At 54.5% G+C, this 17,409-nt stretch overlaps 3 protein-coding genes across 3 annotated transcripts; 1 reads left to right on the top strand and 2 right to left on the bottom strand.

Annotated features, from left to right (window-relative positions):
• Positions 1 to 2,984: 2,984 nt before the first annotated feature.
• COCSUDRAFT_28956 (beach-domain-containing protein) lies at positions 2,985 to 8,695 on the top strand (the record flags this gene model as incomplete). The annotated part of the gene is made up of 12 exons (XM_005648167.1): positions 2,985 to 3,125; positions 3,382 to 3,573; positions 3,916 to 4,029; positions 4,424 to 4,585; positions 5,082 to 5,320; positions 5,885 to 6,055; positions 6,391 to 6,634; positions 6,979 to 7,120; positions 7,299 to 7,337; positions 7,398 to 7,542; positions 7,858 to 8,110; positions 8,474 to 8,695. 12 exons carry the CDS (start codon positions 2,985 to 2,987, stop codon positions 8,693 to 8,695), a joined length of 2,064 nt encoding a protein of 687 aa, XP_005648224.1.
• A 1,234-nt stretch (positions 8,696 to 9,929) lies between these two features.
• On the bottom strand, positions 9,930 to 14,870 carry COCSUDRAFT_66044 (hypothetical protein). The gene is made up of 15 exons (XM_005648168.1): positions 14,779 to 14,870; positions 14,493 to 14,550; positions 14,003 to 14,084; positions 13,783 to 13,890; positions 13,588 to 13,629; positions 13,253 to 13,435; positions 12,770 to 12,835; positions 12,534 to 12,608; positions 12,137 to 12,220; positions 11,889 to 11,951; positions 11,639 to 11,761; positions 11,199 to 11,315; positions 10,975 to 11,091; positions 10,738 to 10,843; positions 9,930 to 10,602 (listed from the first exon to the last, which is right to left on the bottom strand). Exons 3-14 carry the CDS (start codon positions 14,057 to 14,059, stop codon positions 10,751 to 10,753), a joined length of 1,128 nt encoding a protein of 375 aa, XP_005648225.1. The 5' UTR covers positions 14,060 to 14,084; positions 14,493 to 14,550; positions 14,779 to 14,870; the 3' UTR covers positions 9,930 to 10,602; positions 10,738 to 10,750.
• An 877-nt stretch (positions 14,871 to 15,747) lies between these two features.
• On the bottom strand, positions 15,748 to 17,246 carry COCSUDRAFT_41852 (hypothetical protein; the record flags this gene model as incomplete). The annotated part of the gene is made up of 6 exons (XM_005648169.1): positions 15,748 to 15,807; positions 16,023 to 16,088; positions 16,408 to 16,590; positions 16,756 to 16,797; positions 16,928 to 17,035; positions 17,190 to 17,246. 6 exons carry the CDS (start codon positions 17,244 to 17,246, stop codon positions 15,748 to 15,750), a joined length of 516 nt encoding a protein of 171 aa, XP_005648226.1.
• Positions 17,247 to 17,409: the final 163 nt, after the last annotated feature.

The following is a 17,409-nucleotide window of genomic DNA, read 5'->3' on the forward strand; positions in this document are numbered from 1 at the left end:
CAATCGACTCTACCGTATATATATTTTTATGTATATATTTTTTATTTAGGGTTTAGGGTTTATACGGCAAATACCTCCAAGCATCAAAGCGTCTGGATCATACACAGCAATGTTGCATATATCACATCACGATTTCAGAGGGCTTGGGCTGCGCAGAAGCCGGGTGCACCTGCTGCTGGCGTGCATGGTGAAGCTGAACGCGCGGCTGCGCACCGGCAAGACCGGCCCGCTCGGCCACGCGCGCCAGCTGGCGCTTGCGCGTGCGGCCCACGACGTGAACGAGGTCGCGCGCAACGCGCTGCCCTCCGACGCCGCCTCCTTCCCCACGCTGCCCGGCGTCCACGACGGCCACTTCTGGGTGCGCTGTCCAGCCTTTAGGCAAACCTCCTTTTGCAAAATGTCTGCTTGGTGTAAAGGAAGCACTGCCCTTCATTTGGCTTTATTGTTCATTGTTACGCCTTGGTTGGGCTCTTGATGGACTGGCCTGGACTGGAAGTTCTCATGAGTGCAACCTGGGACCTGGTCATTTGCGTTCATGACTACATAAGGGTGGTGCTTCCCATTCTTGAGTACATGCGGTTGCTCCTGAGCAAGGAAGGGAAGACACCTAGAAGAGGGAGACTGACTGTAGCTCTTTAAACGGCATCGTGCAGGAGAAGGTGAGGCAGGGGATAAACTGGACGGGCGCGTCCGCGGCTGCGCGGAACGAGGTACTGTTCCTGGGCCACATGGCTACGGCGCACAGCTTGGCGATGCAGCTGCTGGACCGCGAGGGCGAGGCACGCCTCCTCACGGAGCGCACCCGCCGCACCGCCTTCCTCACAAACGCCCGCGAGGCTCTTGGTGCGCTGCTACTTAGCGTTCTTACTTGTCCTCATTGCCTCAGACCCAGACGCTTTCGCTTGCTCATGTCCCGGCATCCTGACATGGGGAGGCAAACAACAATGGCACAATCTTACTAGATGCATGGGCCAAGGGAGCGCGCATCAGTGGCGATGCTGCCAAGGAGCAGTATACCCAAAGCAAGAGATGATGCGGGTGGGAATGCTGGTGTGTGGGGACTACGCCTCAACGGCCTTCCAAGCAAGTCCCCAAGCAAATCTCCTTTCACGGCAGCCGTTCTGTAATGCATCACAAGGAACAGCCCTGACAATTGATGCTTTTCTGGCGCCAGGCGCGATATGCGCTGCGGAGAAGTCGCGGCGGGCGGCGGCGCGGGTGGCGTACGAGGAGGAGAGCCAGGCGCTGAGTCGCAGGTGGCGCGACCTGCAGCGTTCCCTCTCGGGCGAGCGCGGCCTCTGGATGGACCCCGACTGCGCCGAGCCCCCCCACTGGAAGCTCGACAAGTTCGAAGACCCCTCCCGGCGGTGGGCACCATAACACTTTGCTCCTTGTCGGCTCAGCGGCAGGAATTGGCGCCTTACTGTGCTGTGCATATGCAGGTATGGGGTCTACATATCCAAGTTTATGCGTGCATAGCAGGAAAGCGGCTTGAAGTCTTGACGCGTGCGTGCAGGCGCATGAAGCTGAAGCGCAACTACAAGTTCCAGATGTACAGCAACCCACTCAAGGGCCTGCCGACGCAGCCGACCCCGGGGAGCGAAGCCGCGCTCAATCCCCATCTGGCCCTGCCAGGTGCGCAGGACCTCACATTCAGCATTGATTTGAATCCACCATGTGAGAATGTGGTTGTTATCGTTATTCTTGGGAGTTCATTATGAAATAAAAACAAAGGCACCAAGCCACACGGCTGAAGATCCGTCTTTCATTTATTGGGAAAAGCAGGAATTCTGTCTTTTACGCTGTTGTCTACAATGTTGCAGGTGTGAAGATGAAGGGCCCCGCTGACGATTTCGAGGACTTTGACGAGATGGGGACCCCGCAGAGCTCGCTGCAGATGCCCTCGTCGTCCTCCTTGGAGAGCCAGCAGCGGGAGGAGACCGAGGGCGCGTCTGCAGAGGCGATGGCCGAAGATGAGCGGGACGCCGAGAACGCAGTGAACCTGAAGGAGGAGGCACAGGTCCGGCTTGGACCACACAGCTGCCCCTTGTCTACCTTGGTGCAGGATTTCTAGAACTCGAATCTGTTCCTTAGAGCAAACGTGGGTTCTGACAGGAGAAGGGGTGCCCTCAATCAAACATATATTTTCACCCCCAACTGAATCTGTGGAGAGGTGGAAGGTGCGTCGTTTTGAGGGTCATCTTGGCAGCATTGGGCCTTGTCACACTACACGATACAGGGATCACCCGGATTACAGGGGCCCAGAGGTATCAATTGTACTCGTTCTTCTGACATGTGCTTGAGGCACCGGCAGGCTCCGCCACGCTGTTCACAACGGATGTGATAGATATCCACACGGCTGCTTGCTGCCCGTGCAGGTCATCTTCTCGACGTCCTGTCAGCTGGTGACGCCCAAGCACGTGGTGGCAGGCACGCTACGCCTGACAAATCTGCACCTGCACTTTGTGGGGGACCCCCCTGGCGAGGAGCAGCCGCCACCCGGGGGCGGCCCAGGCGCCGATCCGCGGCCGGCCGGGGCGGCCAAGCCGGCGCGCACGCACAAGCGCTGGCCGGTGAGCGCCATCACGGAGCTGCACCACGCGCGCTTCCTGCTGCAGCAGAGCGCCCTGGAGATCTTCCTGGGTGACCGCTCCAACGCGCTCCTCAACTTTGACGGCAACGAGGTCGGCGCCGAGGACTCCAATTGTGTGCTTAGAGCCCGACATGCATACAATCTGCCAGCTGAGCAAGACCTCGATGACCTGTGCCTGGAGCTTTGAGCGGCCTGTGCTACACACAGTGGGAAGTTCAAATCCTGCTCTGCGGGTGGCAAAGGCTGCTCAATTGCTTCAGGCGTATGTCCTCCACGCTGGATAGTTGTGACAGTTTTTAGAGCTTTCTAATCGCGTGAAACGCTGATGTTGTCCAAAGCTGATGCAAGTGATGTATTGCTTTATTGTTATGAGATGTGTGCCAAGCAGGCAATGCTGGAGGCAGCTGAGAAGGTGGCGGGGGCTTCGCCACGCATCGCAGTGTTTGATAGGAAGCGCAAGATCGAGCTGGCCCTCAAGCTGCAGCAGCGCTGGCAGCGCTGGGAGCTCACCAACTTTGACTACCTCATGCAGGTCTGACCAGCCACCCAACCTTCATCACTCACCCCATAGACATTGGAAATCTGTGATCATTGCATTTGCATCTTTCTTCACATTTAAATGAAGCAAAACCTCCATTGCATAGCCTCCAGTGTCACTGCACATGGTGTGCGTTGTGCACCACTCAGAAGAGTCTGGTCGAGGCCTGCTGAAGATATACAGTAACAAGCAAGACTACAGAAAGAAGTCAGCGCATGCATGCACTGATCCGGGCACGTCTGCACCGCAGCTGAACACGCTGGCGGGGCGCACGTACAACGACCTGAACCAGTACCCGGTGTTCCCTTGGGTGCTGGCAGACTACACCAGCGCCAGCCTGGACCTCAACAGCCCCGCCGCATTCCGCGACCTCTCCAAGCCTGTCGGGGCCCTCAACGAGAAGCGCCTGCAATTCTTCCGTGAGCGCTACGACAGCCTCCAGGTCTGCTCTCTGGCTCCTGCACTTGATCCTCCTGCTTCTTGAGTCTGGTGATTGTGGCTTTTCTGCGTCTTCAGCTTGTGCCACTTATGAAGTAGCTAGCAGGCAATACCTGGGACGGTAACCTAGTGCATGACTTGGAGGCATGCAATTAATGCCATAGAGCAACTGTCTCTTGTACCTGTCAACTTGCCTGAGGACATCGGCATATGTTCTGGCCGTACTGCAACAGTGCCTGCCACATTTGCACAGCAATTTGCCAGTGTCGAGCGTATGACAATTTTGTCCATTTATTGAAGGGTTTGTTCTTTTTTGCCTATGTTATGATGTGTCATGGGTGGGCAGGCGGACCCGGATGTGCCGCCATTCCATTACGGGTCGCACTACAGCGCGGCGGGCGTGGTGCTCTTCTACCTTATCCGGCAGGAGCCCTTCACCGGCCTCAACCGCAGCCTCCAGGTTTGACCCCTCACCTCCATTGCTATTTTACCCTATTATGGGCATTGTGGACATCAGCCCCACCAACACCTCCATTTCAAAATATCTCTGGAGCAGCATGCTGCACCCTCTTGCCAGAAGACAAGAGATCTGATAATGAGTTTGAGAGAGAGGCGTGTCTGGCGGGTGGTGGTCTTGTCTGCCCCACCAACGTCTCGATTGAGAATTTCTTTGCAGCAGCATTCGGTACCCTCTGTCTGCCAGGAGGCAAAAAACCTGCTTGATGTGAACAAGGGAGGTAGAAAACAAGTGAGGTGGAGAACAAGGCATGTCTGGCCAATGTATCTGCATAAGTGAGGGCTGCTTATTCCCAAGATTGCGAAGTATTTCAAGTGCAAGGCGGTGTGCTGGGCAGGGGGGCCGGTTTGACCACGCGGACCGGCTGTTCAGCAGCGTTCCCGCCACCTGGAACAACTGCCTGGTGAACACGAGCGACGTGAAGGAGCTGACGCCCGAGTTCTTCTACCTCCCCGACTTCCTCACCAACGCCGATGGCTTCTGCCTCGGCACCCGCCAGGTGTACACTCTCTCCTCTTTCCTTCGCAGTCTTTATCTGAGAATGACATGATTGCCGTGCGCATGCAGCACCCTTGCTTTGCATGTCAATGACGTGCAAATGGCGGTAGCTTGAGGGGTGTTAGTGAAACGAGCGCGTTCCAGGTACTTGATTTGTAAATACCGTAAATGAAGCACTGTTGCCCTGGGTCGCTGTCATTGGGCCATGAGCTGCTTGTGGACGACAACATGGCTGGACAAACCTTCTGCAGCTTGCAGAGTGTTGCCTACAACTTTGTCGCCTCTGCCGCTGGCAGCTCATGGACAATGACACGGAACAAAGCAAGCTCCCAGCAACTTGCAGAAATTCAGCCTTGTTTCACACTGAGGCTCTTGATGGGGAAGCAGCGCATTTGTCGTCTCTGCATCACTATTCATCTCAGCCGCTCATCGTGAATTTTAAAGCTGCTTTCCTGCAAGCCTCAGAGAGTTAACACACAAGGCGCTGCCGGGCCCAGGATGGGCGGGACCTGGACGATGTGGAGCTGCCGCCGTGGGCGCGGGGCAGCCCGGACGAGTTTGTGCGCCTGCAACGCGAGGCGCTGGAGTGCGACCACGTGTCGGAGCACCTGCACGAGTGGATCGACCTCATCTTTGGCTGCAAGCAGCGCGGCCGCGCCGCCGAGGCCGCCGCCAACGTGTTCTACTACCTCACCTACGAGGGCGCCGTCGACCTGGATGACATCGTGGATGCCAGGTCAGCAATTACCCCACCCTGTCCGACCAGCTGGCAATAACGCCTTCCTCCTCTGTCACCTGCTTGAATCTAGGCTCCTCGGCCGAGCACTCCAATGCTTATATTGTGCTTATGTATGTTTCTGCGCTGTGCGGCCAGCTCGCGATCTGCTCAAGTATTCTTTTCTTGTGAACGTCTCTGGAGGCTGCTCAGCTGGGTGGGGAGATTGTCCCCTAGAAGGTGTACGTGGTGTATTATAACATACTGGCTGCAAGGTCTATCGATGCATAGACCCCTATTGCCATCTCGTGCGCCTGCATAGGATGGGGGTTTGAATGGGCAGATTATCTTCATATGATCCCTGTGTACTCAAGGGTCAGACTAGCAAAGCACTGATTCAAAGCCCATGCGGAAAAGAAAGTAGGTCCTGTACGGCTGCTCAGCACATGAACGGTGCTGACGCTCTGAGTGCAGCAGCTGCATCATATAATTGCTGAGCAGATTTACAGGTAAGTCCTTCCATGAGTGCCAGAGTCCTGCACGCAAACAGCCAACGCTGGTGCCAATTGTGGAGGGTGGGTGCAGGCAGCGCAAGGCGGTGGAGGACCAAATTAGTCACTTTGGTCAGACGCCCAGCCAGCTGTTCCGCCGGCGCCACCCGCGGCGCGGCCCGCCCCCGCCGCCTACCGCGCACCCGCTGCTCAACGGCCCCGACGCCATGAAGCTCACCACTGTGGGCATGCCGCCCTCCCGCAGGTGAGTGCACCCCCGCCCCTGCGTTCACTCTTCTGTTGTTGCTCAGGGAATGTTATTTACGATTGACAAGCACACTCCATCTAAGAAATTCGTGCAAAAGGTTGCAGATAAAGTGACCTTGGTGGAGTGCGCCAGCACCAATGACGGTCCTGTCTTGGGCTTGACAGTGCTTCCACTATTTAAGTTTAAGGGACTGTTCAAGCTCCTTGTCGGGGCGCCATTAGTGCTGGTACATTCTCATGAATCCTCGATCTGAGATCTGCAATCAAGCAGCCTTGCTCCGAACACAGCCCTGTGCTTTTCTGGTGGGTGACCGGGGGGCCTGGGGTCCACAGGCCGAACATAGCAGTGGCGCGGGTGGAGGTGACAGAGGGGCGCGTGGTGCTGGTCAACGCGGACCGCGCCGTGTCGACGCACCGGTGGCTGTCGCCGCGCGACGCGGGTGCGTTCACGTTCTCGGTGCCGGCCGAGGCGGGCTTTGGCGTGGAGGCGGACCCCAACCCGCCCCGGCTCATGGGCGCGCCATTTGCCGCCGACCTGCATGCCGGCCACTGCTACGCCATCCTGCCTGGCGGCCAGGTCAGCAGGGCCCTTTAAATCCAGATTGCATCCCAAACCTGCGAGTGGATAGCACAAAACCCCAGACCGAGATGCTGGGTGTCGTCAAGTATTGTAAGCATATCCTCTAAGTTGCCAAGGACTGATTGCTGGATGGCTTGGTCTGCACATCGGGTGGTGTGTTCAGTATATGTGCAAGAGCATTGAGCAGCAAAGTGCACTTCTGGCGATGTCTGGGCTTCATGAGCTTTTCAAGCCGCCTGTCATCAAGTGCTCTCTGTTGTGAGGCCGTGCTGGAGAAGCTCAAACATTTGTTCTCCAAGCAGAAAGTCCCTAAAGGCGGCATGCTGTTGTTCTGCTGGCAGGTGATTGCCAGCTGCGGGTACTGGGACAACTCCATCAGGTGCTACAGCTCGGAGGAGGGGCGCCTGCTGCAGAGCATCCGCCAGCACAAGGACATTGTCACCTGCATCGAGGCCGGCTCAGACGGCTGCACCCTCGCCACAGGTGCCTGCTCCAACTCTTTTCCATGGCCAGAGCTGGCAGTCAATCCAACATTACTTCCACCCGTTCACTCTCTGTCATTGCTGGACGATCATGGCCATTTATTGAGCATTTGTGGTGAGTCTGGCGTCTGCAGAAGCCGTAGCAACCTTTCTGATGGTGCTTCCCGTGCGCTGTGCAGGCAGCAAGGACACAACGGTGATTGTGTGGGATATCGTGGGTATCACGCGCACCGGCCGCCTGCGCGCGCGCATGGGAGCGGCCGGGGCCGCGGCCGGAGCGCTGCCGCTGCGGCAGACGCCGCGGCACGTGCTGCACGGGCACGAGGATGCCGTGACCTGCCTCACGCTCGCTCCTGATCTGGACCTGATCGTCTCCGCTGCTGCCGACGGCACGCTGCTTTTCCACACGCTCACCACCGGCAGGTGCGCGCACCTGCACGCACTTGCACCCTGCTCCATGGGTTCCTCCACAGTGTCTCAGAGCTGACCTCGGCTGTGAGACTGCCAAGAGTTCTTGTACTTTGACTCGGCCTTGTACATCAGAGGACTTTCGAGCTTGCCTGAGCACCTGGGTTGTCAAGCCTCCACAAGACTGAATGCTTGTGAGTGAATGGCCCATTGGTGTTCGGGCGATCGTCGGGTTCATCTGATGCGCAGAGCAGTATCTACAAGAATGGATCAGTTGCTCCACCATGGAGACTCTGCGCTCAGCATTGAAGTGTGCGTGTGCTGGCGCAGGTACGTGCGCAAGATGCGGCTGGCGGGAGGGGCGCCCCCCGTGCTGCTGGCGGTGGCGCCGGGGCCGGGGATGCTGGTGGTGCACTCCTGGGCGGACCTGGGCCTGCACGTGTTCAACGTCAATGGGCGCCACCTGGTCAGCGCGGACGGCAATGAGCGGCTGGCAGCGCTCGCCATCTCCCCTGACGGCCACTTCCTGCTCACCGGCGGCCAGCGCGGCGTCGCATCCCTCCACTGGCTCCACTCCCTCGAGGTGCGCTGCTTTACCTTTGAGACATTTGCCCAAGTAATGTGCGAAGCTTGTCTACAGATGTACCTTGCCTCTGGTAGGCAAAAACATGTAATAATGATACTGCTGCTGCTGCTGCTGCTGATGATGATAAGAACTCCTGCGAATTGCATCATGCCTCATGCTGCTGCACATGGCTCGTCGAGCGGTGTAAATTAGACAAAGCGAGAGCTGCGTTAAATCGATGAGGGCTTGCAGAAAGAAGGAAAAAGAGCACAGACGGGGGGGCTGGATTGCTTGGTGGAGACATGACAAAGGTCGGGTTGATGCGCAATAAACTGAATGAGCATTTTGATGGCAGTCTGAAACCGCCCACATGCTGCGCAGTGCGTGGTGAAGTACGATGGCGGGCGTGGCCCGATTACGGCGCTGAGCGTGAGCGCGGAGGAGTGCGTGGTGGCCGGCACGCAGGGCGGTGCTCTGCTTGTGTTCTCGCCCGACCCACGCCGGCGCATGACTCGGCGATTGCAGCTGGCCGACGCGCGCGCGGGGCCGACCGCCACCCCCGCGGCTCCCTCACCCTCCAAAACCCTCAAGTTTGACGCGTGACCCCTGGGTCCCCACAGGCAGGGCACTCTAAACTAACGGGGAGGGAAATTCGCCGGATTCGCTAGGGGCCCATGTCCCATCGAGTTGTACCAAAACATGGGTTTCGCGGGTACTTTAGAATCGCATGCCACAGGGAGATGTAGCTCCCGCAGGCAGGGGGCGCTTCAGCCTGCAACAGTAGTGACCAAATTTGTCGCTGTGGGCGGGGGCCAGGTGGAGTGTCTAGGACCGGACCGTTTATTTGGTTGCAACAATAGACAGAGAATGTCTGCTACAGCACTGGTAATAAGGGATTTTAGATCTTTGCAAGCGTATAGAACGGCGCCACTCTGTCTAGCGTTACTTGTATGTGTCTATTAGGTGACTGTACGGATTGAAAGGCATGGCTGCAGCTCGTAGCTCAACTAGCTTTCTTTTTTCCTAGTAGCATTAGGTGCCCTGTCCATTCTCTCAAGTGATCATAACTGATTAGGTCCCTGCAGGGACCTACATGTCACGTGACCAGCTGGTCACGTGACATGTAGAGGTTTGCACCTTAGGTTGTGGAACATGTGCAATAATTTGAACTGCAACCGAGAGAACCTTGCAATGGCAGAGGCGCAAAAACAACAACAATAATGCCCTGACGCCAAAACTAGCTCAAGAGGTACAGTTGTGACTCTATGTTATTGTTTTATATTCAAGCCTTTAAAGCCCACTCTGGGACAGACTAGGATTGCCCGGGTCTGTCTAGGGCCGTCTCAACCCTGTCGGACTGTCTAAATATGTCAGAGGATGTCTGGTGTTCGAGATCGAGATGGGACATTGAGACGTGCCTGTAAGACACAGTAGACATGCACAAATGTCTTCAGACATTGTCGAGCATGTCTGAAGAAAGGGGAGATCAGACATAAAAAGACCGCTTTACACCAATTAGACGTGTCTGAGAGTGTCTAACGGTACTTTTTTGAGACATTCTACGAGATAAGACACATTCGACAATCAGACATGTGGACAATGCACAGACGCTGCAGACATTGATAAGACCTGGCATTGGACATTAGGAATGTCTGCATGTCTTGTTAAAGCCTTGTTTCATATGAGAGCTCTGCTATCTGCAATGACATGCAAAGGCTGCTCTTGGATGTTGTTTATGAGAGATTTCATGGAACAGTGTCAAAATGTAAAGCATGCGCATGGTATTGACGTCATTCCAAGCTTGGGACCATTATGATCATCATATGATGCATTGCATGAGTTGCGGCCAGCCCTTACAAATCTGACTTGAGACCAGACGAAATATAGACTCTACTGGGACAGACTCGGACTTCTTTACTCAACGCGAAAAGGGGCTTGAACATGTGCGCAGGACATCCCCCATCATAATATGTACAGGACAGGAGGCCCTAGCGCCCCTGTCTGTCATGCGCACAAAACATGCACGAGAAGAGCAGGCAGCAAACAGTGGGAGGCACGGTTGGGGGGATCACTTTAACAAAATGGTGGGGACCCGATCTACTGAACAAATTGGGAACAAAATGGAAAACAGAACTCTACTACCCGTCGCAAGTACTGCGTTGCATGGGGGTGGGTCCCAATCTGGGACGCACTGCCTCTATCTGTGTTGGGTCTCAGTTTTGTCAATGCAATACGGCTTTTTCCCTCCTCCTTTTCTGCCGTACAATTCTATCAGGGACTGATCTGCGGCACCGTCTATAGAAGTGCTGCACCCAATGTCTAAATTGCCTTGACAACCACCCTGCGCTACCCTCCTCCATAAGACATCTCCTTCGCAACCCCGGACGCAATGAACAGACTCATGCACGGCAAGAGCTTGCCCAAGTCATCCATGGGCTTGGACCAAGAATTCAAAGACCGGCTGCTCACACCCCATCTGCTCGTGGGCTGCTCACAATTACACGGTCAACCTGCACACAAAAAACATACGAGCTCTTAAGACCGCAGATTCTGAAGATTCGGGTGCATCGGTCATAGCCCACAGAACTCAAGACGGGCAACAGCTGTTGTGTGGTCAGGTAGACGACTGAGCGGCGCTTGCTCACCTCTCAGAGAGTCTCAGAGGTTCTTGCCCTGGTTGAAGCCGAAGATGGCCTTGTGCACGTTGTCGTATGTGACATCGCCGGAGACGATGGAGGTGGCAGCGTCGACCTGTACATATACACATGCACATTCAGGCGTTTGAAAACAGTAATGCACATCAGGAGACACACAGCAAACAAGGTGAATATGTCGTCAGGCACATGCAAGATGCAAAAATGACAAAGCATAGAGTGGCCCACCTTGACATCCTCGCTCAGAAGCCTCCTGCCCTCGGTGCCCTGGTTGAATCCGAAGATGGCCTTGTGCACGTTGTCGTATGAGATGTCACCGGAGGCGATGGAGGTAGCAGCGTCAACCTGTGGCCAATGAAGTGTCAGTGGCATGCCAAATTAATTCATATCTCTGTGAGAGCCAGAAAGGTCAAGTCTGCAGATGAAGTGGCATGCAAAGGAGCAGGAGTCACCTTGACAGCCTCAGACAAAAGGTGCCTGCCCTCGGTGCCCTGGTTGAAGCCGAAGATGGCCTTGTGCACATTGTCGTATGAGATGTCACCGGAAGCAATGGAGGTGGCAGCGTCAACCTGCAGCCAAGGTAGCACAGGTTGGTTGCAAGATCTTAGCCACCACGTTTTGAGGAAGGGCACTCTGCTACTAGAATCCCAGACCTTGAGCAGGATTTTAAGCAGTACGTAGTATCAAACTCTTGCTGGCGGGGCTGCATAATTACTCAGCATCATGTCGACAGCTTATCAGGTCTTGCTTGGATCTGGCGAGTCTCTCAAGGTGTAGGACAGATGCCACCCTTCACCTGCAGCTTCTCTGCAGATGCACCTTGTCATTGGTAGGGAGGGTGTGATTATTTAAAACAAGCAAAAAAGAGGTGCATGGTGTCAGGGTTAGTCACCTTGACAGCCTCGGAATGGAGCTTGCGGCCGGAGGACTGCTGGAATCCAAGGACGGACTGGCGCACAGTGAGGGGGTCGTTCAAGAGGGCCGGGTCGCCCGCAATGGAGAGGATGGCGTTCTCCTGCAAGCCGGCAGTTGCGCCTTTGCATCAAAGCCGACAGCAAGGGCGGCCAGTGACACACTGGGTACCGGGAGGTCTACAGTTGCAATCGTAAATTCAAATGAGATGAGGAGTTTGAAAGACTGACCTGGATGGCCTTGCTGCCGGTGCCGAGGAAGCCGGTGCGGGTGGGGTCAAGCACAGAGGGCACCTGCACAAACCAAACATGTGTCACTTTAGTGACCACAAGAAGAGTGACACCAAGATCACCATTTTGGAGCCTGGAGAAACAGGGTCTACCTTATTGTCGCCTGCTCCCACTGTCTAGGTATCATTTGATGCCCTCAGACACTTGAGGTGTGAACAGGCAAGTGGTGATGCTGTGAAAATACAGACCTGCTTGAGCTTGCGGCCGTATGTTTCCTTAATGGTGTTGACCGTCTGCACTCCGCCGTACACGATGGAGCCCAGCGCGTTGGCCTGAATAGCCATCAGCAAATCTCTGTCAGCAAGTTCTCTCCTGTATAAGCAGCTGCACTGGGCGCACATGCATGTCAACAGTGGGCCTTGCTTGTGGCACAGTGAGGCGCTATGCTTGTGCTGTGCCACAAAAATGCGGAAGCAGTTGCGGCATTGTCGGGGCGGTGTGCCAGACTGTGGGACACACGGAGGTGCCAAGCTTGTGCTGTGCTAAATCAGGTGATGCAGCCAATGTGGCTCTCAGCGAAGTGGCCCAGCAATTGGGGTGTTTCTGTAAGGGCAGCAAGGTATTTACGTAGCAGTGGGGACGCACCAAGACATTGTCCTGCTGCAGCTTGCGGTTGAATCCGAGGGACTCGTGCACTGCCTCAGCATCCCATTTAAGCTCCTGCACACAATATCAGAGTCTCAGTTACAGAAACTACTGTGTTTAGAAAGGAGCCTTACTGCAATTACTTGTGTAAGTGATAGCTCTGCTAATGACAGGCAGAAGATGGCAGGAATGTTGCAATGGGGGAAAAGGTATGTAAGAGCTGGCTTTCCAGGTACCTCGTCAGTGGAGGACAATTTGCGGTGGGGGAACTTGCCCTTGAGGGCAGACGCCACCAGATTGGCCTGCAGGCAGCATGAACCAGCTGTCAGGCCACTACCGCTACATGATGCTGAGCATTGAATCAAAGTTGCTGAAGTGCTGACAGAAGGTCTCACAACTCATGTATTGCCTACTACAGGTCTTTAGGCGCGGCCAACTTATCTAGTCAGGCAGCTCACAAGTGCTAGATTGCCATACAAGTATGCATGCATGCAAGCACAGAGACACAAGCAGCCACGCCTGCCTGATGCACATTTGATTTAAAGGATATTGAAGTCACTAAGATATTGACAGAAGGTCCCAGAAACTATGTGATGCCCACCATGTGCACAGACCTCATAGTGCCAGACAGCTTCCGAGTGCTAGGGTGCACCAAGTTGGCTGATGGGATACAAGTAAGCCTGCATGCGATGTAAAGCAACAGAGCATGGGATACTCACTGCGGGGATGAAGCCGTATGGGTCTGGGAAGCCGTCGGGGCCCTTGGCAGTGGTGATGGGGATGCTGGGGAGAAAGGTCTGCAACCGGCGGCCGGCGGGCTTCACACCGGTGATGGCTGCCTTGTAGAGCTCGGGGTTGTAGAGGCCGCCTGCCACGTAGAAGATGGAGCCAATGGCGTTGGCCTGCGCATGCATGCCACAGAGGGGTCAGGCCAGAATTTCATTGACAGTGTAGGGCTTGATGCAGCTGGCTAGTTTAAATAAGAAATCAACAGGCATTGACGAGATGGAGCTTCAAAGCAGGTGATATTGGAAGGTTTCAATTGGGAGCTCACCTTGATCACGTTTGGGTCTGGGTTGGGCACTGCTGGGATGAGCTGCACAAGCAGAAAATAATTCAATCACTTGCCCTTCAAACATATATCTAACCACAAACACAAGCAAACATCCCATAAGACTGAGGCAAACATTGGCTGCAGCCGGCGGGAAGAGGTGGTGTGCTAGTAAAGAGGACATCAAGCTCTTCTTACCGATTGTAATTTCCTGCCGAAGGGTGCCAATGGTGCAAGGATGGAGTTTTCCAAGGCAACAATGCTGCCCACGACATTGTTGACCTCTCTGATGATTGGGACGTCCTTCTGCAAAATCCAACACAGCAACAATTCATGCATTTAGAAATTTGCCATTTTTAACCAGATGTTGCCATCACAGCATCCTTTGCAAAAGCACAAGGTAAAGGTGTCGTCGCACCACTGCGAGCACATGACTGCAGGTGGCCAGCAGAACCACTACTGCGATGGAACGCATCCTTGTAAAGCCTCCCTTCCTCTGCCTGCCAGGAAAACACAATTGGATGTTTGTATAAGACCAGTGAGCCTTGCTCAATCAAGCAGCCCTGCAGGGCAAAGGACCTCGACATGCCCAGAAAGTGATTGATGCACTAACGCGAAGAAATAGCACAGTGCTTTCATGCACCCTAAGAGATAAGGACGATGCAGTTTCAAATTGCTGGTCCCCAACACAACCCAGCTTACAACGCTGTGCAAACCTCAGGCTGCGGTGGTGTACGTAGAGCTATTCTGAAAAGCAACTCTCTGAAGTCAGAGAGAAATGCAGGGTGAAGCTCAATCAGGGGCAAGCTCGCGGGCCGTCTGGTTCCGTGAGCGACCCCTTCAACTGTTGCGGAAGGAATATTTTTGCTAAACCAGCGGTAACTCTAAGCCTGAAGCGCCCCGCACACCTTCAGGCCTCTTGTATCCTATAGGAGCGCCTAGATGTCGTTGGCTGCCGGTGAACCCCTGTGTCGAAACACAGGAAGATTGAGGGCTATAGGGGCACGGGTCACAACACTGCGGGGTCCTCCAACAACTGAGCGACTGGGACTGTGGGCAATGTGCCCAGCATTATTACACCCTCAATAATTATTGGTGTTAGGCTGCATGGCTTAAATACTTGTTATCCTCAACACTGGTGGTCTGGATGAGCACAACGCAGGTGCACCGAACTGCAAGCAAAATGGGGCTCACCTTCAATAAACAGCCCAGAGCTCTCTTTCTGACAAGCTCAGAGAGACTGCTTGCAGGCTCAACGGTATCAGAGAGCGGCTCGTAGTGAATGGTCTCGCGGCGAGACTCTCGCCTGAACAATTTGACTTCGTGCTCCCGTGCGGTGATGGCGAAACGCAAAGGGAACGCGCTGCACCAATGCCACAAGAACGTTCCCCGAGAAAGCATCACCACCAGAAGAGGTAGAGGATGGTTTTGTGATCATTTGGCTTCCCTTGTGGGTCGTAGGGATGAGAAAAGGTCCATATGTTGAGGCAAGATTGATGTTGATATCACTGAAGCTATCTCTTTTTAGTCTGTCTTCATTAGGGCAACCTCAACACGAACAACGAGTTGTCAAATGACTCTTTGTACGGCTTTTATTCCCGAAGTGATCAGAATGGGCCAGATTATGTGTATGCATGCGACGGAAGTTGCAGGATTGCAGCAGGACATCTCTTTCTGTAACTGGCTGGTTATGCATCGGCTAATACAATCTCTCACGTGATCTATCAACTGCGCACACTCAATCTTCATTTTCAGAGCAAGAGCAACTGTTCCGCATCTACATAGATTGATTTTGCTCGTGGGGCTGATGATACCAGCAGACACAAGTGCTTGAGCTCTGAAGACCACCTGGACACACCATCTCCTGAAGAGCTGCCACAGGACTCCAAGGATGCATGCTCATGTGTGTCACTAGGTGCCTCCGAGCCAAGCTCTGATCTATTCCCTTCCCAAGCTGCACCACCAGGACTCCACAGCTGCTGTGAAGAAGCAAATCTTTGCTAGCGCCGGTGCAGAATGCACAATGCTGGCATTGGCCTGCAGAGCGGCCCTCGCCCTGTGCTGCGGAAGGCGATGAAGACACTATTCTGGCTCTCTTTTTTGCGACGGTAAGGATGCCTCAGCCCACCCTTGGACTAGCGCCTCGAGAATCTACTGGGAGCCTCATGCCCTGCGATTGAAGCCCAGGGCGCTGTGCACCGCCGCGGCATCTGAGCTCAGGCCCTGCGAAAAAGCAGTGTAGCTGTTGCAGATGCTATTGTACTGATTTTAATTCTGACAAATTTGGCAGATGTACGCTTGTGCCAGCAGTGCCTACTCAGTCGCGCACTGTTGGTACTGCTTAAGTACAAGGGATGGACCACAGCATGCATGTCAAGCTTGGTCTGTCACAGTGCAACACAGTGGTACATGAGAATGCAGGCTTGACTGGCACGCACCTCGTTAGCGGAGGACAGCTTGCGATGGGGGAACTTGCCCTTCAGTGCAGACGCCACCATGTTGGCCTGCACATGAAGCACTTTGCTTTGTCATTGACAGGGCCGTCTGTAAGTCACCAAAAAGCTTTCATTTGTTCATTCCTTTCATTCGTCCCCCACCAGCTGCTCAATCTCCCCGCTCCATTTGCCGTAGATTCTCACCGTAACGATGCAGACCTTTGCATGTGCCACAGTGCAGTGCATTCAATTGGATTCCATGAAACATTTCAGCCAATCTGACCTATCACTGGCCCCCCTTCTCATCTGGTTGCAGCCTCATTGCTTCCCTTGCTCCTTCAGACATTGCGTGTTTGCTTCTCAAAAGTTGTGGCCTAATTAGTCGCACCGCTGGGATGAAGCCATATGGGTCTGGGAAGCCGTCGGGGCCCTTGGCGGTGGTGGTAGGGAGGGTGGGGAGGTTCGTCAGCAGCTTGCGGCCTGCAGGCTGCACACCGGTGACGGCTGACTTGTAGAGCTCGGGGTTGTAGAGGCCGCCAGCCACATAGAAGATGGAGCCGATGGCGTTGGCCTGCGCATGCATGCGCCACAGAGGGGTCACGCCAGACTAATCAGGGGAACCTGTCATATTGTAACTGCACAGGACTCCATTCACGGTAGTGATAGAAACTGATCAAGAGCAGTGATCCTTTTGAGTACCAGCAGGGTGATAATTGTCTGTGAGTGCGTAGCTCACCTTGATCACGTTCGGGTCTGGGTTTGGGACAGCCGGGATGAACTGCAGCACAGAGCAACTTGTCAATGCATGCAGAACAGGGCGCTTGTGTGTCATTGCAAGTTTTCTACTTGTCGAAGAACAACATCGGGCAGACATGAATCGGCAAGAACAATAGTGGAGGTCCACCCACCGACTGCAGCTTCCTTCCAAAGGGAGCCAGAGGAGCCAGGATTGAGTTTTCCAAAGCCACAATGCTCCCCACGACGTTGTTGACCTCCCTGATGATTGGGACGTCCTTCTGCAGAAGACAAGAAAGGGCATTGATTTGGGCATTTGATGCTCAGTAGAATCCTGAGGTGCTCAGCATGCTTGTTGCAGGCTCATGCAACATGCACCACAAAATATGGTTGAGGCCCATTACAGGAATACAGGAGTATAGAGAATGTCCTTACCACAGCAAGAGACGACCCAAACATGGCCAAGATGGCCACGGCTGTAAGCCAACGCATCTCTGGAAATGTTTAACTAACTTGTGAGGTGCAGGTGCAGCAAAGGATGTACCAGCAGGACCTGTAGAAACACATATACGAGCTATTAATAGCAAGACTTGAACCCAGGATGTCCTGTTGATTACTGACAGCAGTTGCTGTGGACTCCGGAGCAAAGTGCCCC

The sequence above is a fragment of the Coccomyxa subellipsoidea genome (genome assembly GCF_000258705.1).
Source record: "Coccomyxa subellipsoidea C-169, whole genome shotgun sequence".
Lineage (NCBI taxonomy): Eukaryota > Viridiplantae > Chlorophyta > Trebouxiophyceae > Coccomyxaceae > Coccomyxa > Coccomyxa subellipsoidea.

Bases quoted from the DNA above. Each gene is read 5' to 3' on its own strand.
- COCSUDRAFT_66044 (XM_005648168.1), bottom strand. From the start codon at position 14,059: ATGCGTTCCATCGCAGTAGTGGTTCTGCTGGCCACCTGCAGTCATGTG. The intron at 12,609-12,769 runs GTACCTGGAAAG...TATTGTGTGCAG, and splicing joins AATTGTCCTCCACTGACGAG to GAGCTTAAATGGGATGCTGA. The intron at 11,762-11,888 runs GTCAGTCTTTCA...GCCGGCTTGCAG, and splicing joins CCGGCAGCAAGGCCATCCAG to GAGAACGCCATCCTCTCCAT.